General features: G+C 56.6%; 1 protein-coding gene across 5 annotated transcripts in view; it reads left to right on the forward strand.

Annotated features, from left to right (window-relative positions):
• The first annotated feature begins 1,480 nt into the window (after positions 1–1,480).
• Dennd3 (DENN domain containing 3) overlaps positions 1,481–24,555 on the forward strand; it is a 46,438-nt gene continuing 23,363 nt past the window's right edge. For 3 of the 5 annotated variants that reach the window (XR_007347262.1, XM_015486525.2, XM_015486527.2), the window contains exons 1-10: positions 1,482–1,684; positions 6,073–6,352; positions 7,231–7,346; positions 8,893–9,035; positions 12,624–12,735; positions 15,358–15,477; positions 15,785–16,003; positions 19,046–19,167; positions 22,188–22,343; positions 23,871–23,967. Coding sequence is in view for 4 of the 5 variants with exons in the window: in XM_015486525.2 (XP_015342011.1) it covers positions 1,583–1,684; positions 6,073–6,352; positions 7,231–7,346; positions 8,893–9,035; positions 12,624–12,735; positions 15,358–15,477; positions 15,785–16,003; positions 19,046–19,167; positions 22,188–22,343; positions 23,871–23,967 (1,467 nt within the window). In the remaining variant the exon portion in view is untranslated. Of the gene's footprint in view, positions 1,685–6,072; positions 6,353–7,230; positions 7,347–8,892; positions 9,036–12,623; positions 12,736–15,357; positions 15,478–15,784; positions 16,004–19,045; positions 19,168–22,187; positions 22,344–23,870; positions 23,968–24,555 lie in introns of all 5 variants that reach the window. The other 2 variants (XM_048802226.1, XM_048802225.1) reach the window with 2 other exon arrangements.

Below are 24,555 nucleotides of genomic sequence, written 5' to 3' on the forward strand. Positions count from 1 at the left end.
TAGTCTCCAGGCTTGTGAGAACTAGCTTAGACTCCTACTGGTTAGACTGCTTAGGAGTCAGGCTGTGGTCCTCTGGCCTTGTTCTGCCCAGGGTGAAGGGATTCCCTGGTTTCCAGATCCAGCCCAACTTTCCCTTCGATTTTTTCTTTAAATATATACTTTATTTTAGATGGCACAATACCTTTATTTTATGTGGTGCTGAGGATCAAACCCAGTGCCTCACATGTGCTAGGCCAGTGCTCTACAACTGAGCTACAATCCCAGCTCTGCCCTTTGATTTTTACTTGCTCATGATCATTGTCTCCCGCCCCCCCATTGCCAGGTGTTTGACATTATCATTAAGCATTTATTTTATTTTTTTGTACTGAGGATAGAACCCAGGGGTGCTAAACTGAGCCCCATTCCCAGCCTTTTCCATTTTTTATTTTGAGACACAGTCTTGCTAAGTTCCTAGACTGGTCTCAAACTTGCCATCCTCCTGCCTCAACCTCTGCAGTAGATGGGCTTACAGGCGTGTGCCTCCGGTTTTTTATTTTAAACACAGACTTCTAGGTTATTAGAACTAGAAAAGTCCCTTGGACTCATTTCCTCTTGATTTTACAGACGGCAAGAGGGAGTCCAGAGTGGGGACGGTCGCCTGGGAGGCAGGCTACGCTTGGGCCCCCTCAGGTCCCGCCGCCCTGGGCTCGCTGACTGCCCCTTTCTCTGGGTCCACGGCCCACCAGGGATCAGGTCAGGCTGCAGCTGACCAGGGAAGGGCGCTGCCAGGCCTCAGTCCCCAAGTTTCCCACGCCCCCCTCCAGCAGCGCCCATCCAGCTAGGTTCCTGCTGAACGTTTCTCCGGCGGGACACGGCCAGCCTCAGGTTACCGCCGCAGTCACTAAGCAGGACCCGTGGTGGCACTCCCTTTCCCGTCCCTCCCACCCCGCAGGGTGCGCCCGGGGCCTATAGCCAGAGGGAGCGGCGCCCAAGGCCGGGTGACGTGGCGAGGCACCTGGGGACCCGCCCAGCGTCCCTCAGCCCTCGGGTAAGGGGAGGGGCGGGGCGAAGGGGCTGCGGCTTGCGCTCACGCCGCGCACGCGTTGGACCCGGTTAGGAAGTGACGACGCAGCCCCGCCCAGCGGGGCCCGCCCCTTCTCGCCGAGGGCCTCGCTCGCTCTGAGACCTCGCCCACCACCAAGGCCCCGCCCCGTCCACACGCAGGCCCCGCCTCGTCTCGCTGGGGCCGCTCACTCTTAGACCCCGCCCACCACTAAAGCCCCACCCACCGGCCTCGTCCCGCCCACACGCAGGCTTTGCCGCTTCGCCGGCCCGGCTCCCTCTGCAGGCCCCGCCCCTCTGCAGGCCCGCCCACCACAAGGCCCCACCCCGATGCCCCCGCCCACCACAAGGCCCCTCCCCGTCTCGCCGGCCCCCCACCGCTCACTCTGAGGCCCCGCCCATTTCCATCCCAAGCCCCGCCCCGGCCCCGCCCCGTGGGCGGCCCTCGCGGGGACCGACCCGAGGCAGTGCGGTGGCTTTCTAGGGTGCCGGCGAGCCCAAGCGCCCGAGCTCGGCGCACCCAGCTGGCTGCGGACGGGCCATGGCGGAAGCCAAGCTAAAGCACCTGTCGCTGCCCTCCGGGCTGCTGGAGCTGTGCGCTCTGCTGGGCGCCCCCCAGGAGAGCCTCCGCGGCCTGGAGCAGGTAAGGGGCCGGTGGGGACACTGAGGCGGAGAGTGGGTCAGATCCGGGCGAGTACGAGGTGGAGCCCAGGCACCGGGGGGCTGGCTCAGGCTTCCGCCAGTTCTGCTCCTGCTGGCCGTGTCCCCGCCCGTCCCGCTTCTGCTCCCTTTGGGTCCGGGGCTCCCCGCGGGTCCAGCTCTCCTGTGCCCATGAAGTCCACGATGCCCTCGCGAGGCCCCGCGCCCTGCTCAGTGGGCTACAGGGCACCCGAGGCCATGGCGGGTACCGTCGTCTGCCTGGGGCCGAGACCAGCAGCTGTTCGCCAAACATCGCCTAATGGGGGCCCCTTCCCTTACCCTCCCGGGGGACCTTCTCTCCAGGGCAGCCGCTGGCTGGATTTGCACCTAGTGATAGTCATGATGCAAAAGGGCCTTTCTCCGTGTTCTTTAGCCTTCCAGGTCTCCCCTGCCCTCGGGATCCCCCCACTTGGGGCAAGGTGCTAACGCCTCGGGACCCCGGGAGTTCACCTCTAGTGGACCAACTCCTTGCAATTAGCCGATTTAATGATTTCTTTCATTACACAAAGATTTATCATCTCCTAAACAGTGGCTTCTGCAGTAGACTCAGAATAATGAGTCTTCAAGTTTTAGGTTTCACCAGCAGCTTCAGATACTTTGCCTGTAGTTGTGCAACGGAGCCTAGCTGTTTTTCTCTCTTGCAGTAACCAGTAACTCCCCACCATCAGGGTTCCCCCTCCAACCCTAGACCCCTAAGAGTGAATTCAAATCCCCTTCTCCGGGAAACAGCAGTTTTAGAAAATCTTGTTCTAGTTTCTTTCCTGGGTTCTCACCTTTTCTGGAACCTGGGCTCTGTTTTGAATCTGCCTCTGCCCCTTTTTCTCCTGGCCCAGCATGTCTGTGTCTCCTAGTAGCCCCTTCCTCTCTTTCCAGGAGGGGCATGAGTGATTAAGTGATGGCCAGGAAAAGTGAACCATGTGCTGAGTGGAGGTCACCAGGAAAAGTTAAGCATTACTAACCGTAACTGGTGATGTCTGCTAATGTCTTGGTGGTCTCTACTGCTAGGCTTTAGTACAGAGCCCATTTTGACTTGGGTGGAAAGCCTTGTTCTATATAGAGATTATTTCTGCATCTCCTTTCCTTTTTTTTACTTCTAGATCCCCCACAATGCCAGGGTATCCCTTTTTGATGAGCATGATTGATTCAGTTGTCTCTGCCTTCAGTTTGCCGAGTGGCTTTGCCTCCCCTTCTTAGAACAGGAAGCAACCCGGTTCCACTGTGGTCTCCTTGGCAGGCCATCGTCTTTGCTCCCGAGCAGCTACTGCACGTCTCTTGGTGGCTTAGTGTGAGGCATGTCTTCTGAGCACAGGATGAATCAACTGGAATATTTACAGTGGTACTTTCCTGAACAAAACGGGCTGCACCTTCCTCTAGGTCAAGTGAGAGGGCACAGTTGCTACTGTACTCTGATTCTTCTAGGGGATTGGTAAAGAGTGGAAAGAAATCAGTCAAAGGATAGGGAAAAAAGAGGGAGGAGATGGATAAACTTCTGCGGTAACCCTACTTCTAAATCAACACCAGTGTTACAGTTTACCAATTATATGATTTTATTTAGTTTTGTTTTTTTGTAGCAATTCTCTTTTGAACGTCCAAGGTTTTCAAAATAATTTTTAGTTTTACTTCTTAAAATCACCATTTTTCTGGTTCAGGCATTTATTCACACATGAGAGAACAGAGGCCAGAGGTCTGAGGATATCCAGTTTAAGATTCGGGTATCCTGGTGCCCTTTATGTTTTGTGCCTCAGGTGGGGGTGGGTGTTGGTCTGTTGTGGCAAGGAACTCGGGGTGGGCTGCTTGTGAGGGCTTTCCCCTCCACCTGCAGAGGGCTCCCCTTTCTTGGTGCATGGGAGTCCAGAGTGGCCAAGAGAGCTCCAGCACAGGTCACCAGCAGAGCTCTGGGGCATGGAGGTGCGGTTTTGTGGTCTTACTGCAGGCCGCCTGGCCTTCTGTTCCTAGAACAGTACTCTCCAACAGAACCTGCTGGCGGATGGCCCTGTGCTCTCTGTCCATACCGCCCATATGGTAGCCCCTGGCTGGGCGGCTGCCCTTGAAATGTGGCCAGTGCTGCCCCTGGGCTTTGCTTCCCCCAGTTTTGATTAGTTTAAATTGAGCAGCCACAGGTGGCCTCTGTCAGCATGGTTCTGGAGCATTTTAACAAGTCTATTAATTCCTGTTGTTTCATTACTTGTCATTACCAGTCCTGTAGTGACAAGTAATGACACTGTTTAGTCTGATTTAAAAATAAATCTGTGGCTTGAATGAGTTGGACTGTTATGGTTTTTACTTTGTAGTTAGCTTTTTTAAAAAACCTATTCCCAAGTTTTCAATTCTGAACGTGATGAATATTCATATATTATTTCAGACTTACCAGAAGTGCATATTTGTTGCTCAGTTTACATTTTTAAAGGTGTTCCCCATCTGGGACGATGGGACAAAATGGCTTAAACTAAAATGAGGGCTTCTGAGAGAGGTTTAGTCAGTCAGGGCTTGGGACTTTCTAAGGGTGGCACCTGCGAGCCCTGGTGCAGGCTGGCAGGGGCGGCAAGGGCCGGTTGGCCTGTGTGCCGCATCCTGAGTCACCTGTGCTCTCTTGGGCTTCCCCCCTCCTGGAAGGTGGTCTGTCAAGGGACGTGTGCAGCCAGGTTTGGTGAGACTGTGCATTGCTGTTTAATCAGCAGGTGAAGACTGGCGGCCCCCAGCTGCTGCCCAGGGTGGGTGATGCGTTAGTGTGCTGTGAGTGGGGAGGGCCGCCACGCTGCAGGGTAGGTAGTCAAGTCCATGACTGTATTATAAAGAAATGTCCTGGGTTTACATCTAGATAGAAAAAATGGAAGGAAGTGTCCTGGGCTGTGCAGAGGGTGTTGCTGGGTGTCCTGGAAGGCCTTCCGCCCTGGTGTTTCCTTTAGTAGTACATTGTTGTTATTTGTGAACAGTGGCACAGTATTGCTTATCCCACCAGGAGAGAGCGGCCTTTGTGTCTGAAACTCTGAGGGAGAAAGATACAGACGTGTGTACTTCCAGTTAAGGGCTCAGAGCTTGGGTCTCGGTGGGAAAGTTTTCGAGGAGGTTTTGTGCGACTAGAGACGTGGATTTCTTTCATGTGAGGGACTGAGAGACGTTCAGATGATGCAGTGATACGGGTCTCCCATGTTTGGCCTTTGTTCCTACTCGTGTATTTTCCCCAAATAGAAACAAATCGTTGGCAGAACTTGAGCGTTGGTGCTTACTGAGCTACCAGAGCCCTCCCAGGACAAGCGTGCCCCTGCTCCTGTGGGTCCTACGGAATGTTGACTACTGGCTTTCCTTCTGAAACCGAGGTCTCCTCACTGCTGGGGACAGTGGCCCTTCTGGTGTCCCTCAGAAACCCTCCAGTGCCCACTCCCAGCCCTACCGGCCGTCTCCTGTCTTCCCGAATCCGTGCATCCAGAACTGCGGATGGGGGCTCTTCTGTGTTTAGCCAGCTCCGCACCAGAACGCTTCCTTGCCTCATGGGATGCATTTTGCCAAGTTCTTTGGAAGTTGGACAGACTATGTGCTCACCCAGCTCTGTAGTGGGCTGTGTCAGGCCCTGGGTTTGGTAGGAGAGGTTGGGTTCTGCCTGCTCTTTGCATTACTTGGGGAAAAATGGAGAGATTAAAGATACAAACAGATCTCATACCAGCTTGAGATCCTATAGACTTCAGTCCAAGCACGCCTCTCTTACTGATCCCAAGGGACCCCGTGGGCAGCGGGGGAGGCTGTGTCTGTCGGAGCCCTCCCCACTGCTCTGTCCAGCTGCCTATGCAATTGATGACCAGTGGGCCCGGAGCCTGGGACTGCGTTTGGTAGGGGTTTTGCTGTACCGAGCCTCTCTCTGTGTCTGCCCTCTGACCTCCCTATGCTGGGTGGCTCTTGTGTTCCTGAGGCTTCGCCGCGGGCTCAGCTCTTGACCTACATGGCTGCCCTTGTTCCCTGTACTCGTCTCTCGAGAGGGAACCTCAGAGGGCCAAGTGACTTGTGCAGGGCAGAGCCGGGTTTTGAACTCAGGTCTTTGGATCCCAGCACCTGGTTCTGAACTTCAGTGCTTGGCAAGGGGGTGGCTTCCATGCTGTACAGCGGCAGCTCCAAGCCCCAGGAGGTCCTGTGGTGCAGGGCCGGGGAGCTCCTGAGGATCTTCAGGGCTCTTTCCTGCCGTGAGCCTTGGGCGGGAAAGCCACTCCTGCTGAGACCTTTAAAGGACAAGGAGAACCACCCGAGTTGGGGAGGCAGAGAACTGGGAGGAGGACGCTGGGCTAGGAAGGACATCAAAGAGGAAGACAGACACTGCAGTGACCCCTATTTTCCCTTTTCCAGGCTGCCCAGAGAAGGGGAATCGGAAGCCTTTCTCCCCTTGACCCAGAGGTCCTGTCTGTTTTTGTGCCTCCTTTCATCAGTAAAGAGGACAGTCAGGTGGCCGGGGCAAGCTGCGGCACTCTGGGGAAAGGCAGAAGGCGCTCCTTCAGGAAGAGGAGAGAGAAGCCCAAGATGGAGCATGGGAAGGGGGGCCCGGGAGACCCCAAAGGGCTGGATTCTGCAGACATCAGCATCCCGGGCGGTGTGGACCTCCTCGCCCTGCCCCAGCTGTGCTTCCCAGGTACCGTACCCAGGTGGCAGACGGGTGGCCTAGCGCTGGCTCGCTGCAGCGCGGTGGAGGTCCCCATGCTGAGGACAGTGGGGTGAGCAGCTGAGCCAGTGCCCTGGCTGCTCAGGGTGAGTTCATGGGGTTCGGTTCTTTCAGTCTGGGGAGGTTTAAAGCTAACAGGAAATTTAAATCCCTGGAAAGCCGGGTCCAGGAAGTGGGGCTGCATCTTCGCCACGGGCTTGGCGAGCTGGGAGTGGGGCTCTTCCACGTTGACCTAAAGCACGTCCCAGAGCGCTGGCAGCTGAGCTGAGGTGAGCCGGAGCGTGTGGGGCTCTCACCCAGCGGGTGCGGAGCCCTCCTCTGCTTCTTGGAGCAGGGAACACAGGTGTGCATCCTTCCCTGAGCGCCCCCACTTCTGCCGACAGGAGCTTGTGTTTCTGGGCTTCATTCTTTTCTCTGTGTTGAAGAATTTCAAAATGGTTGTGCCAGACACTCAGACTCAGGGCTTGGCCCAAGTTCCTCTCACAGCTCCTGTCGAGAGCCTCATGCCATTTCCTGGTCACAGGGTTTAACTGGGGAGCAGGTGTGGAGTGGGCACCCACCACCTTGGCCTCAGCGGCTCAGAGGTGAACCTCCGACCCTGTGGGCATTGGCCCCACTGTGTGCACACACTGGATTGCTCAGAGCCAGAGCGGCTCTAAAGAAACTGCTGTGGGTCGCGGGGGGGGGGGGGTTCAGCCAATAGAGCAGGATGGGGGAGCCTCAAGGTGCCCTGTGGACCACTGGCAGCTGGTGTGTGTCGTGCACCTTGAGATTGGTTCACAAGTGGCCCTGGCCTTGCAGTGGATGCCACAGGCAGGATGAGTGTCTTTCTTTTCCTCTGCCTGCAGGGGGCGTGTGCGTTGCCTCAGAATCAAAGGAGGACCAGGTGCATTTCCTGGTGCTGACGGACATCTGCGGGAACAGAACCTACGGCGTGGTTGCCCAGTACTATCGGCCCCTGCACGTAAGTGCCCACTCCTTCCTGTGGGTCTTTGTGGTGAAGGACACATGATCATGTTAAAGTGCATAGCGCAGTGACCCAGTGTTCACGGTACCCCGTGCTCAGGGTACCCTGCGACCACTGTCTGGTTCCAGACGCTCTCCATCCCCCAGGCCCCTGCCTGCTCAGCCCTCACTGCCCATTTGCCCTCTGCCAGGCCTGGCGCCCCCTCTGCCTTCGGTCTCTCTGGGTGTGTCACATACCAGGAGGCATGTGCCACCAGGGGACCTGTGTGTCTGGTGTCTCCTGGTGGCAGGATGGCCTTGAGGGCCACCCACACTATGGCCTATGTCAGTGCCTCATTCCTTTTATCCATTTCCCTGGGTGGTCCTCACTTATCTGCTGATGGACATGTGTCCTTCCGCCTGCTGAGCAATCTGCCTGGTGTGGGTCTTGCGCATGCCTCATTCCTCTGTGGGGGTGGCCGGGCTAGGCTCCGCATGGGCATCAGCTGGCCTTGGGAAGCTCGGAGGGCAACAGCGCTCCTTCATGCTTCCGGGCCCCCGTCCCCAGTAGACCCTGCCAGCCCCAGGGCAGGTGGGCGTCTTACTCTCGCACTTCCGCGGCGAAGGGCCAGCTTGAGTTCTGGAGTCCCTGCAGTGGACAGGGCTGCCTGGACCCAGCTCCCTGGGCCCCCAGAGGCCAGGGGGGTGCTCCTCTCTGGGTCCCATCACTCTTCCACCAAGACTATGTCCAGGCGTCTGGAGCACAAGGTATCATCAGACAGACTCTGCCCCTGTTTGCTCCTGGGCAGTGCTGATGAGAGGAACTTCAGGGTGACCCCTGCCTCTTTCTGACTGCCACAGCAACTACAGCCCCCGTGTGTGAATGGCCAGCCCCAAGCACCCTCTGTGGTTCACTTAAACTTTACCCAGTGAGCAAGAGTAGAAATGTTAGCATCAGCCCCACTTTATCGACAAAATGGTGTCACAGACAGGTTAAGTTACTTTCCTGAGGTCACACAGCCATGAGGGTTTGAATGGGGGCCACTCCACCCTAAGGCAGTGGACATTCATTGAGTGTTGGTGGATAAATAAATGATGGCTGTCTTCTGGCTTCTTCTTTGCTTAGATATCTTGTAAGTATCTCAAATTAAAAAAGAACGCACCCTGAAGCTATCATCATGTCCCTCCATCCCTACATAAAATAAAAAATAAAATCCCCAAACAAACTACCCTCCCACAGGGCCCAGCTGGTGAGCCCCGATCTTGTGCCACTTGGGTCTCACTGAGAGCGGCTCCTTGGAGGGAGGGCCTGCGTGAGCCCATGCCTCTCGCCAAGCTCCCGCACTTGCCGATGCTGCTTCCCACTGGGTCTTCTAAGCAGGGCCTGGTCCCAGGGGTTCTGCAGTGTTCCAACAGGTGTCCTCATCCTGAGGCATAGGCTTCTCCAGGGTGGGCACAAGTCTCATTGAGGTGGCCCCAGCCCCTGGGGAGGTTCACCGTCCCCTGAGGGCCCGAGGACATTGGCGTGGGAGGTGACAGTCACCATCCCCGTGCTCTTCCCCTAGGATGAGTATTGCTTCTACAACGGCAAGGCCCACCGGGAGCCGTCCGGGCCGCCCGCCAGCGCTGCCGGCTGCTTCGTGCCCTTTGCGGTGTGCGTGGTCTCCAAGTTCCCCTACTACAACTCCCTCAAGGACTGCCTCTCCTGGTGAGCTGGTCTGCCGCCACCTGGCTGTCCCCTGAACCTGGGGCAGGGGCGTGGCTGGCCCTCGGGGGTGGGAAAACGAGTGGGGGACTGGTGGGCGCGGGTTGAAGGTGACCCCAAACTGCTGAAGGGAGTTGATGTGGAGGGTTTTATTTTGTGTTTTGAAAGATGGGTCTCAGGCAAAGCTCTTTTCCTAGCGATTGGAGGAGACCAGGGGCTGCTCCTTGATGTGTTTTGTGGCCTTTTAAAAACTGGCCTTTTTGGCTGGACTCTGTACCGTCTTGCTGCTGCTGTTGAGCGGCAAGTCTTAGGACGTGAGGAATTTCCGAGAAGCCGGGAGGCGTTTTGCAGGACCTGGCGGATTCCCCTTGTCCGAGGGTGTCATTGTGATGTGGGAGGCTGTGCCCCTGAGTTTGGACCGCGTCAGTCCCCAGGCCCAGGAGTACAGAGCCATTTGCTTTCGAGTGATGAAGTCACACCTTGGAACCTGTGCTTTGATCAAAGCCTGAACGAGGACAGTCAGAGGAGGCCCCTTGTGTTGTGACCACGAAGGGCCATCCGTGGCAGGTCCCTGGCGTCAGACCCTGCGCCTTGACCACAGGGAGTGGCCAGCAGCCCAGTGGCTGAGCAGGAATCTTTTTTTTTTTTTTTGGACACAATGTCTATTAATTAATTAATTAATTAATTTTTTTTTAAAGAGAGAGAGAGAGCGGAGAGAGAGAGAGAGAGAGAGAGAGAATTTTTTAATATTTATTTTTTAGTTATCGGCGGATACAACATCTTTGTTTTGTACGTGGTGCTGAGGATCGAACCCAGGCCGCACGCATGCCAGGCAAGCACGCTACCGCTTGAGCCACATCCCCAGCCCTATTAATTTATTTTTATGTGGTGCCAGAATCGAACCCAGTGCCTCACATGTGCGAGGCGAGCGCTCTGCACTGAGCCCCAGCCCAGCCCTGAGCAGGAATCTTACAGTTCAGATTCACAGAATCCATAGTTTAAATTCCAGCACTTTCACGTCTTGCTTTCTAAAATATAGCTGGGTTTCGAACAAGTTCAAAACACAGTCTAGCCCCCTAATATTGCCGTCAACATAAAGCACTCCGTGGGGCGTAGAACTAATGGCCTCAGTGAGTTGAGCAAGTGCAGGTCGTGGGCAGTGAGGCGTGCACCGGCTGATAACCTGCGTCCCTGAAGGTGAACCCTTCTTCACGGGCTCCAGTGTCCTCCTCTCTAAAGCGGGGTCTGTTTTCTCCCAAGTCCTGCCCATTTATTCCCCCTGCCCTGTGGGTGATTGGCAGCCCTGCCCTCCTGGTGGGCATGAAGGCAAACATGTAATGAAAGTTCCTATCTCTGGGTGGTGGTCGCTGGGCTTGGAACCGGGCTGCACAGCTGATGCGGGGACCAGACTCTGGGGCTGTAGCTGGGCAGCTCAATTTGTATTTCAAGTGACCTCTTCCTCTGTTAGCTGTTCATATGCAAACGAGCCTCCTAGCTGTGCTCTTGGGAGGGAAGCACTCCTTGTGTGATCATGGGCAGTTTTTTTTTTTTTTTTCTTTTTAAACTTTTTGTTAACACTCTTAGATATTTTACAATAAGTGAAAATGTGGAGGAACATTGAATTATCTCCAAATCCTGGTGCTGCCCCTGTGAATAATCATTCTTACTTCAAGTAAAAATAAAAGACGTGGATTTGCTGGGTGTCTCAGTCAGCTCTCTCACTGCTGAGGATCTGACCAGAACAATTGTAGAGGAGGAGAAGTTTATTTGAGGGCTCAGGGTTTCAGAGGTCTCCCTCCACAGAAGGCCGGCTCCATTCCTCCAGGATTGAGGTGAGGCTGAGCATGGTGGCTGAAGAGGGCGGCAGAGGGAAGCAGCTCACACCATGGTGACCAAGAAGCAGAGAGACGACACTCTCCAAATACAAATATATACCCCAAAGCCATGCCTCATTCCCACCTCCTCTTGCCACACCCTGCCATTTCGGTCACCCTGGGAGTTAATCCCTGTCAGAGGATTAATTCACTGATTGGGTTAAGACTCACAACCCACTCATTTCTCCTCGAACCTTCTTGCATCGCCTCACACGTGAGCTTTTGAGGGACACCACAGTAAACCGTCATGCTGGCCACGTAGCAGTCTCACACCATGGGATGAATGTCCAGGCCCACCATGGGGAATGCAGGCCGTGGTGTCCTTCCTGAGTCACTACCCCACCAGGTGGGACCCCTTCAGACACTGTCATCCCACAGCCAGCCCGGGACACTCAGTGGTGGCCTCCATGCCTCATGTGGTTCCCAGCCAGGGTCATCCTTGCTCCCGGTCAGACTGTCTTCTTCAGGACCAGGTTGTCCCTGACTTGGGCCCACGGATCTGTCCACTGGAACATTTGTCAGACGACGTGCCCCCTGAGTGCCCAGGGAGGCCCTGCCTCCTGCCTGGTGTTGTGTCCCTGATCTGTGCTGTCACCTGCATGCCTGGGCGGCTGCAACCACGGGGAAGGGCTGGGGCTCAGGCTCAGCGGTAGAGCGCTCGCCCAGCACACGCGAGGCCCTGGGTTTGATCCTCAGCACCACATAAAAATAAATAAAGTAAATGTATTGTGTCCAACTACAGCTAAAAGATGAATATTAAGAACCCGTTTGGGGAGAAGTGTCTGCCCTGAACGTGTGAGGACGCCCCGTCTCAGTCCCAGACCAGTTGACGCCCACGTTCCCGGGGTCAGGTTTGGGAGTGAGCTAAGAGGACAGAGGGCAGGGAGGCCTGGGCTCTCTGCAGGTGTGGTCCTTGTCTATAAGGACCTGGGCCTCTGCAGGGCTCTTGGATGAGGCCTCTCAGATACCAACAATTGCACTTTTACACGTGAAGTTCTAAAGGTCAGCCTTTCGGCAAATGTGCACGCATACTGCGTGACCCCCACTGTGACCGACAGGAGTCTTCTCACTCCCCAAAAGTTGACGTGGCCTCTGTGGTCAGAACCTAGTCCCTCTGCCCCAGGTGACCACTTGCCTGTTGTATACACATGTTCCTGTAAATATATGAAATTGATACATACTCATACGTATGTGTGTTGCCTTACCACCGAGCCACACCCCAGCCCTTTTTATTTTTCATTTTGAGACGGGGTCTTGCTGAGTTGTTCAGGGTCTCACTAAGTTGCTGAGGCTGGCCTTGAACTTGTAATCCTCCTGCCTCGGCCTCTCGAGACACTGGGATCACATGTGTGTGCCCCCATGCCTGGGGGCTCATTGTTTTGGAATCACATTTTTAAATAAAGTTAGAATGCATTTTGGAAACAAGTGTTCTGAAGCACTTTCTTTCAAAGTGTTGTTGGTTCTTTATTTCTTACTGATGTGTAACATACATGCAGGAAAATACACAATTCCAACTGTTTTTCACAAATTGAGCACAACCCATGTTCCCAGCACAGAGCAAGAACCAGAGCACGGTAAGGCCTGCCCCCAGCCCGTTCCAGGCAGCCCCACAGCCCCCCATAACTGGGGGAAGCTCTGGAATTGCCCAGGACACCCTGAAGGAGACCCGCTGATTGGAAAACCCGAGGATGACAGCCACTTGGTTTCTGTTTTTCAGCTTATTGACTCATCTGAAGCTCTGTAAGGATTTTGAAGTTGACAATCACATAAAAGATTTTGCTGCGAGACTGTCCCTGATTCCTACTCCACCACCTGGACCACTCCATTTGGCAAGTTGAATCTGGAATTTAATTACGTTTTTTTTTTCTTGGCAAACAGTGAAATTGATATGCTGAAGATGGCCTGAGTGTCTTAGACTGTTCTCAGGTTTCTGCTGCGTTTCCCGTGTGGGCACGCGGTCCTTCTAGAGTGTTCTCTGTGTCTTCTCCAAGGTTGGAAGGGGAATGTCTAGGCGGGCGTTGGCCAGCACCTCAGGAGCACAGCTGGTCAGGTGTCCTGGGGAACCGCATCGCTCACCTGTTGGCTCACTTCTTGCGGTGCAGAAAATAGACACCCCGGCCTTTCACTAGAAGAATTCATGTAAATTAGCAGTTCTCCTTTTGTTTATTTGTCTTAAACCATGGCTATGGTGTTTGGGTAGGTTCTCCTGTCTGACAACTGGTTTGATGTTTGTTATTCTTGGAAGTGCCACTGGATCATCGAATTAATAGACAAACTTTTCCCACGCCGGGTTCTGTTTGGGGAAGTGTCGCGGGCTGCCCCACAGCGCAGGGCCTTTGGGTGAGGTCAGGCTGGAGAAGTGGAGAAGGCCCACGTTCCCCTTTTGTTGAGTAACAACAAACCGCTGAGCTAAGAGGAGGGCCCTGTGACTGCACATTTTCCACACCTACTTCCTGTGCCTCTTTTTTTTTCTTTCTGACACCTATTGAACATCTTGAATGTTTAGTGCATGTCAAGTTGAGTTTGACTTTAGTAGTCCCTTCTAGAAGATCATACATACACATCTTGCTCCTGAACTTAAAAAAAATTATTATAGCTATTAGAAAATGAATTTTTCTTATCAGGGAGACATGCGATCCTGACTTAAGATACGTGGTCTTTTTTTTTTTTTTTTTTTTTTTTTGGTACCAGGGTTTGAACTCAGGAGCACTCACCCACTGAGCCCCATCCCCAGCCCTATTTGTATTTTATTTAGAGACAGGGTCTCACTGAGTTGCTTAGCGCCTCGCTGTTGCTGAGGCTGCTTTGAACTCGCCATCCTCCTGCCTCAACCTTCCTCGCTGCTGGGATGACAGGCGTGTGTCTGGTTAAAATGTGTTTTTAATATTACTCCAAACCGAGCCGTCTGCGGGTGGATGGTCCGGCCGGTGCATTCCAGCGCAGGTGCTGAGCAGGTGTCCTCCCTCCCCCCGGACCCACAGGGCAGAACAGCTTCATTCTGTGGGTGCAGGCTGAGGACCCCTTATCTGAAGGGCAGGGCTGAAGCATTTTAGATCTGACTGTTTCATGAGGGGTCTTGTGGATGGGACCCGTCTGAGCGTGGATCCATGTGTGTCTCGGGCACTGCACACACCTGGCCCAGGTGTTTTCACGCCGTGTTTTTGGTGTGCCCAGGGTTGGCCGCAGCCTGTCCCACCTGTGGTGTCACACCAGTGCTCAGAAAGTTCCGGGCTTTGGAGGGTTTGACCTGGATGGTGGTCTGCTGTAGGTGGAGTGCTCTTGCCCAGTCGTGGGGTCCTGTGAGCTCAGCGGTGCTGGGTGAGGTCTGGAGCGGTGACGGTGGCCTGTCACCTGCTGTGCCTTGAAGCTCAGCAGCACCCGCCTGGTGTCCACAGAGTGTCCGTGTTGTGGCCTTGGTCTGTTGCATCTGCGCTGCGCTCCCCATTGTGCCAGCGGCAGGGCAGTGCTCAGTCCTCCCTGTGTCCTCTTGTCCAGCTGCCACTCATGCCCAGCGGGCCACTTTTGATGCTCACTTGCTGTTTGGCCACGCTCCTGCCAGCACCACCTGCCAGCCAGCCGGTCCCCGTCTGAGATCTGGGAAGCACTGGTCTGCGCGCTTCACCTCATCCCGACCCTGCATCTCACCCTCTGCACTGGGTGCCGACACCTGGTGCTGGAGATGCATCCATCTTCCCCCCAGCAGTGAAGCCCCTTCCAGAGGGGTCATACCTCCTCCTCTCGGGGCCTCCCGCCCCCACAGGGCCTTTGACACTCAGAGAGCATTCTGTGAAGGGAAGCGTTATTTCTAAATAATGTCATTTAGAAAAACAATAGACTTTCTTAAATTTTCTGAATCAAGTCTTCAGGAGTCTTTACTATTAATTGGAAGATGCTGAGAATACATAAGAGGCACAAGAACAGCTCATACCCAAGATGCCTGACAAGCTGGGTTCAGCGTTTGTGCGCAGCGGAGCTGAGTTTTGGGTTTTGGTTTATCTTCGTCTTGGCAGGGGCCAGGTTGTGATTGACAGCTGAAGGGAGCTCGCTGACTTAGAAAAGGTCATGAGGACTTGTTTGTGTGAGCCTCAGGGCACTTGTGAGGGCCTCTGGACCAGTGTGTTATTCTGTGACATACGTGACGTGGTGACTCGAGTCTTCCAAAGTGGTTTCTTTTTTTTTTTTTTAAAGAGAGAGTGAGAGAAGAGAGGGAGAGAGAGAGAGAATTTTAATATTTATTTTTTAGTTCTCGGCGGACACAACATCTTTGTTGGTATGTGGTGCTGAGGATCGAACCCGGGCCGCACGCATGCCAGGCGAGCGCGCTACCGCTGGAGCCACAGCCCCAGCCCCCAAAGTGGTTTCTAACTCAGGTGTTTTCTACACCAAAATGGTGCACTTCAGCCTTGCCAGGAGCCACCGTCTGAACCTCCTGTGGTCCTTGGCCATCACAGGTGTTCAACATGAAGCCCCTGCATGTCGTGTTCCCCTCCCGAGCCGACCCCCAGAGCCCTGTCATCGACCTGGACCTTCACCTGCCCTTGCTGTGCTTCTCACCCGACAAGGTGCTGCAGGTAAGCGGCTCAGGCACCTCTGCCAGGTGGCATCATGGCATCAAAAGTGTTGCTTGCCAGAGGTGGTGAGAAGCCAGTCACAGCCGAGGGCCGGCTGCTCCTGGCGTCCGTCCGTCTGCTCAGAGCCGGCTTCCCAGGGGCATGTGTCTGCAGACAGTGCTTTCCCTGGGATCTCTGGTCTCCTTGGTTTGGGTAGTGGACAGGAGATCAGGGAGAGGCCTGGACTGTGTCTGCCCGGTGGCCGTGCACAGCTGTCTCAGGTGTTCTGAGCCCGTCAGGAGCGTAGACGGACCTGACTCTCCCCCAGATCCTGACCTGCATCTTGACGGAGCAGCGGATTGTGTTCTTCTCCTCCAATTGGGCTCTGCTGACGCTCATCGCCGAGTGCTTCATGGTCTACCTGCACCCTCTGCAGTGGCAGCACACCTTTGTGCCCATCCTATCGGCTCAGATGCTGGATTTTATCATGGCACCTACGTCCTTTCTCATGGGCTGCCACCTGGACCACTTTGAAGAAGTCAGCAAGGTCAGGTATAGTGGGTCCGATTTGGAGCGTGAGGTTCTTGGGCGTCCCCTGAGGGAGTCCTGGGAAGTTGCATTTGGCGGTGTCTTGTGCTTGGGGTGCGCAGGCCTGGGTTCAGTCCCAGCATCAGGAAAGGGAAAGCATGAACAGATGGAGGACACAGGAGGGCGCTCTGAGGGGGGGAGCCCGCATGCCGAGGCTCCTGTGCTGCGGGCCACACGCGCCGTGCACCTTCCTGTGTGTAGCGGCAGTGCGCTCCCCCTCAGCCTGTGAACACCACTGCCCCAGGGGCTTCCCCTCTCATAGGCTCCAGCTGCCCAGCGGGCCCCAGTGAGGCGAGCGCAGGCGTTGGGTCAGGGGAACCCAATTTCAAGCCTCGCCTCCCCCACTCCACACCCTCGGGGAAGTTCCTTGCTTTGCTGAGCCTCAGTTTCCTCCTCTGAGCGGGGCAGGACACATCCTGTGAGCAGGGTTCAGAGCTGAGGCAGACCCCAGCACCGCACGTGCAGCTCTGTGGTCACCACGATGGACTTCCTAGTTAGTTTTAAATCCTGCCTTTGTGAGCATTGGTACCGCGGACCCTCTTCCTGGAAGAACGCATGGCAGTGTGGTGTGCGCTCGAGGTTCCGCAGGGTCTGGGCCTGGCTTAATCCAGGGGCTGTTTGTTCTGTGACCCTTGGGGAGCGCCGAGCCTCCTCTCCTGGTCAGGAGGCCGTGGTGAGCTTCCTTGCTGTGGGGCAGGGGTCCAGGGAGGCCGGGGGACGGCACCTGCCCACGGGGGTGCTGATCACAGCAGAAGCTGACTGCAGAGGGAGCATGTCCAGTGGTGAGCTGTGGTAGACGGTGGGGACGCTGTGCAGATGCCAGCAGGCAGCAGCCCAGGGGTCTGGTTAGCGGGGGGCAGTTATGTGCCACAAAGGCCACTTGGTTCATATCCAAAGGCCAGTGGCTTTCCCATACTCATGGAGTCGTGCAGCCTTCGTTGTCCAGTTCAGATGGCTCACCACCTGCCAAGAGGCCCATGATGCTCCCCCACTGCCTCCCTCCTGCCCTGGCAGTGCCCTGTGTGGCTGGCCTGCTGTCAGGGCGTCCATGTGGGTCCTGGCCTCCTTCACTTAGTGTTCCTCCAGGCACGTCCTTGTCGTGGCCTCTGGCAGCACTGTGCTCTTGGTGTTGAGGAGGGTCCCTTGTGCTGTGTTTGCTAGCGCTGATGGAGAGCTTCCAGTCAGAGGGCACTTGCTGGGCGTCTGCGTGGCGCCTGCTGCTGGGACGTGGTAGATGGGGAGAGCACTGCTGTGTGGCCGCAGGCCCAGGTTCTGGCGAATGCCAGCTTTGCTGCCCCTGGGCCCGTTCCCAGGAGTGGGCTTGCCCTGTGGGGGACAGTGGTGTTAGCCGGGTGGGCGCAGCTGCCCCCGGGTGCGTTCCCACAGCGAGCAGAAGGTTCCGGGTTCTCCTCCTGTCTGTTGGATCCTGGCCCTCCTGGGGGTGAACAGGCAGCCCATGGTCCGGTTGGGCATGTGTCCGCAGGGCTGGCGGCAGGCTCTCTGCAGCCCTTTGGGGTGCGTCCTGGCAGGCAGTCGTACGGGGTAGGTCTGCATCTGACTTTTTGTCTAGGAAACTGTACAAGGTTGCTGCTCCTGGCATCGTCCAGAGGCTGCTGTCAGCCTGTCCCCTGTCCCCCTCGTTCCCGGAGGCTAAAGCAAATCTCTGCCCCCGGGCGCTTCACCCAAGGTGAAGGAGCACTGGTCCTCCTTCAAGGGGCGCGCGCATTCCTGTGTTCATGCCAACGCCAGTGAGTCACGGGGAAAACACGTGGTAGGAAGAGGCCAGTTAGAGTGGGGAGAAACGGAACCATGTCACTGGTGGCCCTCGGGAGGAGAGCAGACAGGCCATGCTCTGAAGGTTAGGTTGTGCTTCTGTTTTTAGTCACTGGGAAAGTCCCTCTTGTTCCTGCTCTGGAGGAGGGACACTGCTTGGCACCTAAGTGGTGCTCTGGCCATCAGGTGTGTGGGAGCACAGTGGCAGCAGCCCACTGAGCGCGCCCAGGCTCCTCTGGGTGTGTTTCGTGCCCTCCCCCCACAGGCTCCTCAGGAGGGAGCTGGAGAGACCACAAGCACCCCGGTTTCCTGAGCACGCGCACCCCTCGCCAGCACCGCCAGCTCCCTGGGCAACGCCGTGCACCCTGGTCTTGAGTCCAGAGGACGCTGGTGTTTGCACATATTTCCTGTGCCACCTGGGCAGAGGCAGGCCCACAATGAAAGGCACGCCACCTCCAGAGAGCTCAGGCGTCACATTCTGGGACTAGACTCTCAGATCTCGGGCGCGGTTCACATAATTTGTGCATTTTGTCACAGATAAGACTTTACAAGTAACCTACGTACATGTCTGGGTGTGTCACTCAGCTCAGGACCCTGCCTGTGGTCCGGCTGGCACTCAGGGTCGGGCTGTGCTCCTGGAGGTCTGGAATGTTCCCCAGGACTCCATGCAGAAGCACTGCAGGGTCTGTACTGGGGCCCAGAGGGAAGCCATGTGGTCCTCATGCTGTGGGCACTCAGTGTGGCGGAGAAGGGGTTGTGACCGCGCTGCAGCCCAGCTGAGCCTGGAAGCACTGTGCAAAGTGACAATGCCACTCCTGAGGACACCGTGTGTCCATGTGTCTGGAGCCCTTTGAGTAGCCAGAGGTGGAGCAGCAGACAGGGCCATGGAGTGCGGGGTGACGGGAGGCAGGATGGGGAGCTGTGTTGACGGGTTGCGGGGCGTCAGTCCGGGAGAGCGAGCAAGCCCTGGGGATGGACGGTGGTGGCGCCACAACCCTGGCGTGATGCGCACTGTGGGACTGCGCTCCTGAGGACGGGTGTCTACGGGGAGCACGGCCAGCAGACCCAGCCACTGCGCTACTCTTGGCACCACCACCTGCTCCCAGGGTAGTGGAGGTTGTGCCTGTGTCCACAGGGTCGTCCAGAGGACACCATCCTAGCTAATGCAAACTGTGTTCGTGTGTGTATAAAGGAGCACTCAGATTAAAAGACCCCATGTTCCTTCTAGGAAGCTGACGGCTTAGTTCTGATAGATATTGATCACGGGAGCATCACCTGCTCCAAGTCCTCTGAGTGTGACGTGGACATTCCCGACATCCCTCTCCTGGCGGCACAGACGTTTGTTCAGAGGTAACAGGAAACAGCATGTGTGTGAGAACATCTTTGACACATTACGTATTTGCTACTTTGAGTATCTTTTCCAGTTTTATATTGCTGACAGATGTTTTATATATTTAGAGTTTGGAAATTATTTATAAGTATTTAAAAATACAAATGGTTTGTCTTTATTCTAATCTTGTCTAAATACTAATTACAGCCCAACAGTGATGGGACAGTCACATCCCCTGCAAAGCACTCCACCCCTCTCTGTACTGTGTCTCAGGTCCTATCTGTGCCTAACTCTAACCCTAACCTCTAACCCTAACCCTAACCCCCTAACCCTAACCCAACCCTAACCCAACCCTAACCCCAACCCTAACCCAACCCTAACCCAACGCTGGAGATCCTTCTTGGTCCATTCAGTCATGAATACTGGAACTAGGCAGGATCTGTGTGCTAGTGACAGACAGTGTGGGCCTCGGCCCTCTGACAGCATCCAGTGGATGTGGAGGGCCAGCGTCCAGTGCTCCTGAGCACCTTTCCCTTGGGGGTTTCATACAAGGGCAGCAGGAGACATACTGCTTTCAGACCTATGGGCCGTGGAGGTGGCCCTGAGGGTGTAGGGACGGTGAGTGACACAGCAGCTGCTCTCTGGCCTCGTGACAACTAGCTGGGCTGTCCTGGGGTCTGCTGCAGCTGAGCTGTGGCTGTATCTAGGTCACTGGGGACCCGCCGGCTTTCTGCCATTTTCTGGGGATCAGAGGACGGGGGCTGAGCTGGGAGCAGGACAGAGGTGCCTCTCCCTGGGAGCTGGACGCCCTTTCTGCCTGGAGGGTGTCTCAGAGTCCAGGTGGAGCCTTCCCAACCCAGACCCTTGAAATCTGAGCTGTTTCCAAGTCCAAAACCACAGTGGAAAAGCCCTCCTCTGACCTTACGTGTGACAGGTCATAATCAAAACAGTTTCACTGAAAATATTGTCAACATACCCTCAGTCCATGAGCAAGGTGCATATGAAACATAAATAAATGTCCTGTTTAGACCTCGTCTCATCCCAGTGTATCTCATGATGTTCATGCAAATATTCCAACTCTGAAACTTGTGGGCCAAAGCCCTTTCCCCTTGTGCTGGGGATCGACCTAGGCCTCAGGCGTGCTGGGCCGTGCCTACCTCTGAGCTGCATCCCCAGCCCACGTGCACTGGATCAGGGACACTTGATCTGTGCTGACCACACCTCTGTTACCACTGCTGCCGTCTTAAGCAGCAAGGAGACTTGCCCCCCAAGACCGGGAGCTTGGCCATTTGTCCTCCAGCTGTGTGGGTGGAGCTGCCGAGGCGCCTGGAGGTTGTGCCTCAGGGACCTGAGTTCTCCCTTGGGAATGAACCTGCCCCCCACTCCACAGGGACCTGGAAGGCAACACTTGTCCCCTTTACTTTCTGATAAGCAGGCGCTGCTCCCCTGACCTTGCCAGGTCTTAGAACTTCTCAGGGGTGTGCTTGGCCAGGATCCTGCCCACGTCGGCATTGCTGGATTCCAGAAGAGAGACGCACGCCCTGCGAGGGGTGGTTATAAGCATGAACTGACTGGAGCGCACTGGGATGCCTGTGCTCCGAGCCTCGAAGCCTGTAGCCAGGCTGCAGTGGGGTCTCCTCACGGGGTCCCATATGGGGAGTGCATCCACTGGTAAAGAAGGAATGAGGGCCGGTGGCCCCTCTTCCAGTCCCCCAGAAACCCTGGGCGCCGCAGTTCCTCATGGCCTCTTTGCGGCTGCCAGCCCCTCCTAGGCAAGGATGGGGATCCTGCTCGGCGGGTGGACGGCAGGGAAGGTGCATCCTGGGAAGGCGGCCGGTGGCCTTTTTCCCGCCTGTGGCAGAGTGAGGCTCTTCCCGGATGCCCTGGGCTGCCCACCCTGCCGGCTGCCTGTCTGTTCTGCGAGGTGAAGTGTAGGTTAATGCCCAGGAGCAGCAACATTGCAGGGCGGTCACCTGACATCTGATGGGTCAGACTGGCCAGGGATGGACAGCTGCCTCAGGGGCAGCTTCTTGGCACAGAGGGAGTGAGCCCAAAGCCCCACCCAGTCCTGCACCAGCCCTCCCGGTCCCTGGGACCTGGCTTTGCAGCCTGGCCCCAGGCCGGAGCCATGCAGGGCCAGCAAACCCACTGGCCCACAGAGGGCCCGGGCAGTTGAGAGCCCTTCCCTGGCGCCCCTCCTGCTCCTGTGCTTGAGTCTCACCTCTCATCTTGCAGGTTCACGATCGGCTTGTGGGGTCACTCTGCCCCTCTAACTTGCTCTGAGGCCGGCCCGTCATGACCGGCACCTCTCCGCCCCTCCTGTTTGTGGTGGTTTTATCCGTTTCCTCCCACGTGAAGCTCTGTGCAAGCAGGGTTTGCTGTGGTTGGCGCTCAGAGCCATGCCTGGCACACAGGAGCTGCTCCAGGGGTCTCTGCCAAGCACGTCTGTGCCAGCTGTTGATTTTACATGTTTAAAACCACAGACATTCTGGTTGATGGCCAGAGTCCTCTCAATACATCCCAGAGTGGTGTTGGGAGGGCCAGGACCTGTGTTTAATGGCGGCTTGGGGTAGACAGAGTAACTGAGTCCCTACCCTTAGTGAAGACCTGAAGATGAGCCAGTGGCCCTTCCTTGGTGGTCCAAGGGAGGTGACGGGGAGTGCTGGGTGCAGGCGCAGGGCCACTGGAGCTGCCTGGTAGGGAGGCCGAGAGGAGCCACGGGGGGCCGTGCCTGCGCCTGCTGTGCCCTGCCCGGCCTGTCAGGGGCAGCCCAACAGGAAGCCCTGTGGTGTCCTGAAATGGGCGGGCCCTGCGGGGCAGTGCCTGGGATGTGAAGGAGCGGGCTGGGATTCAGATGTGTGGGGTCAGAGCCGGGGCTTGGTGTGGTGGTGCTCGGAGGTGAATGCTCTCCTGGGCTCTGTGTTTTTGATGATCCGCCCGCCCCCAGAGGTTTTGCCAGGCACTCCCAACATCTGACGTGTCCCTCTGCCTGGTGACAGCTGGTACGCTCAGCCGTGCAGCCGTGTCTGCTTCCTCCCAGGGTCCAGAACCTCCGGCTGCACCCCGAGCTGCACCTTGCCCACCTGGGCTCCAGCACAGACCTGAACGAGGGCCGAGCCCGCAGGCGAGCCTGGCAGCAGACGCTCAACTGCCAGATCCAGCACAGCGCCCTGCAGCTGCTCGTCGGCATCTTCAGGTATCTAGCGGCCGTTTCCAGCACCTGGGAGAGGGTAGCCATCCGGCCCTGGGCTTCCTGGTGACTGTGGCCCCTGAGCCCCGGGCACTGAGATCACTTGGCAGGAGTGAGATGACTGCTCTGTGATCATCACCATGCGAGGGCTAGGGGGCTTGGGTTGTCCTCCAGTCCTGCCTGGCCCTGTTTGTCCATCTCCCCTGTCAGTGGCCCCGCGGAGGGCTGCCTCAGAGGTGTCCCCAGGGAGGTGGAGTCTGGTCCCACTGCTGGGAGAGCGGGTCGTGTGCTGGCCCAGGGCTGCCTGGGACGCCTGCACCGGGGAGGAGGGGCAGGTGGGCATTTCCGTCACACCTGTGAACCAGACAGCGACGCCACCCGCAGGGCGTCTGGGGATCTGGCCCTGGGGCCCTCTCTCCCGCGTTGGGTAGTTCCCACCGCAGATGCCCCTCGCCTGCTCTTGCTCCCTCGCATTTCTCTGCAGCTGGCCAAGTGGACGAGGAGCGAGGGTTGGGGCTCGGCTTGCCCTCTCCGACCTGCTCGGGGGCCGTTGAGGACTGGGGACCCTGGGGCTTTCTGGGCCGGCCTTCCTGCCCCTCCTCCCCCGCCGCGCCCGTCCTCCGGCTGCTTCTCCCTGAGGAGCCAAGGGTGCCCACCGCTGGCTGGCGGGAGGGGCGGTGGGGGCCACCGACTTGCCGTTCCCTGATGACTTCAAAACCAAACCTGTCGTGGCCTTGTTCTGTACCTGTCTCTACTTGCTGGAGCCAGAGACTGGTCAGGAGGGACGGAGAGCGGTCACGGGCAGGCTGCGTTGCCTCTGCTCCCAGGGCTGCATTAGCCAGGCCCTGGTTCTGCCCTTCTGCTCTGGAAGACAAAATGTTCTGTGGTCGCGGTGGTTGTCCTCTCTAAACCCACGAGATTGATGATTTGATAAAGAAGCAAAACTGCAGTGAGAGACGGTGCAGCCTGAGTCTCCCCACCCTGAGCCCGGCTGCTCCTGTCGCCCACCACCCGTCTCCTGGGCCCAGCCGCGGCTCCCTGCGGGTCTTTGCTCCCTGCTGCTCAGGGTGTGAGAACCCAGGAGGTCGCCACAAAGACCCACGCCACAAGAGCATGGGGGAGGCGGGGAAGGACACGGGGCCGAGGAGAGGGCGCCCAGAGTACCTGATTCTCGTCTCAGGGAGGGGGACATGGGCAGGTGCTGGCGTGGCCGGGAGGCCGTCCATCCTGTTTGTGGACTGTACTTTAATGTGGGAGACCATATGGATTCACAGTCCCATGAGGAAGGCGGGCAGAGGGTGGGGACACCTGCCGGGACGTGCCTGGTGGCCAGCACTTGCCGAGGTGGCTGCTGGTGCCTTCCCTGTCCCCCAGGCTTCGCTGCAGCTGGGAGCCATCCCGTCTGGCCCCACGCCGTGGGCACGCTCCTCTCGGGCTTCCGCCAGCCTCTCGGAAGAGCAGTTTTCAAACAACTGCTGAAAGCACTTGTTCCCACGTGGGGACCAGGCAGCAGGCTGTCCTTGTCTTTGTCAGGGAAGTGAAGAACCACGTGAATTACGAACACAGGGTGTTCAACAGCGACGAGTTCCTCAAGACGAGGGCCGCAGGGGAGCAGCACTTCTACAAGCAGGTGAGCCGTGTGGAGCAGGCTGGCTGGGCGTTCTTCCTGCTTTACTCTTCTGTTTTTAAACATTCTTCAGAATGGATGTTTTTCAAGGTGTTAATATTTCATGAAGTGTGTTGGGTTTTCTAAAAGGTTTTTTTCGGTATGGTTCCTTTTTGATGGCACTGGGGATTTAACCAAGAGTCGCTTAACCATGGAGCCACCTTCCCAGCCCTTTTTACTGTTTAAGACTAGAGGCTTGCTGAGTTGCTTAGGGCCCTGCCAAGTTGCTGAGGCTGGCTTTGAACTTACAGTCCTCCTGCCTCAGCCTCGCGAGCTGCTAGGACTGCAGGTGTGCTCTACCACACCCAGCTTGGCATGGTTCCTTCCGATCCTTACGTTTTGGTCAGCTTTCAGAATGTATTTTACACATGAAGATATACCCATTTTCAGTGTAGGTTTGGTGGACCGTGACAGATGTGCACACCTGTGTGACCACATCCTCAATCTGGAGGCCGCACACAGTCAGGTGCCCCTTCCCCGCCACCTGCCCCTTCCCAGGCCCTGGGCAGCCTCCTTGCTGTCCCTGGGGGAGCTCTGGCTTTGGATACTGCT

Source organism: Marmota marmota, unplaced genomic scaffold, assembly GCF_001458135.2.
Source record: "Marmota marmota marmota unplaced genomic scaffold, marMar, whole genome shotgun sequence".
In the NCBI taxonomy this organism is placed as follows: domain Eukaryota; kingdom Metazoa; phylum Chordata; class Mammalia; order Rodentia; family Sciuridae; genus Marmota; species Marmota marmota.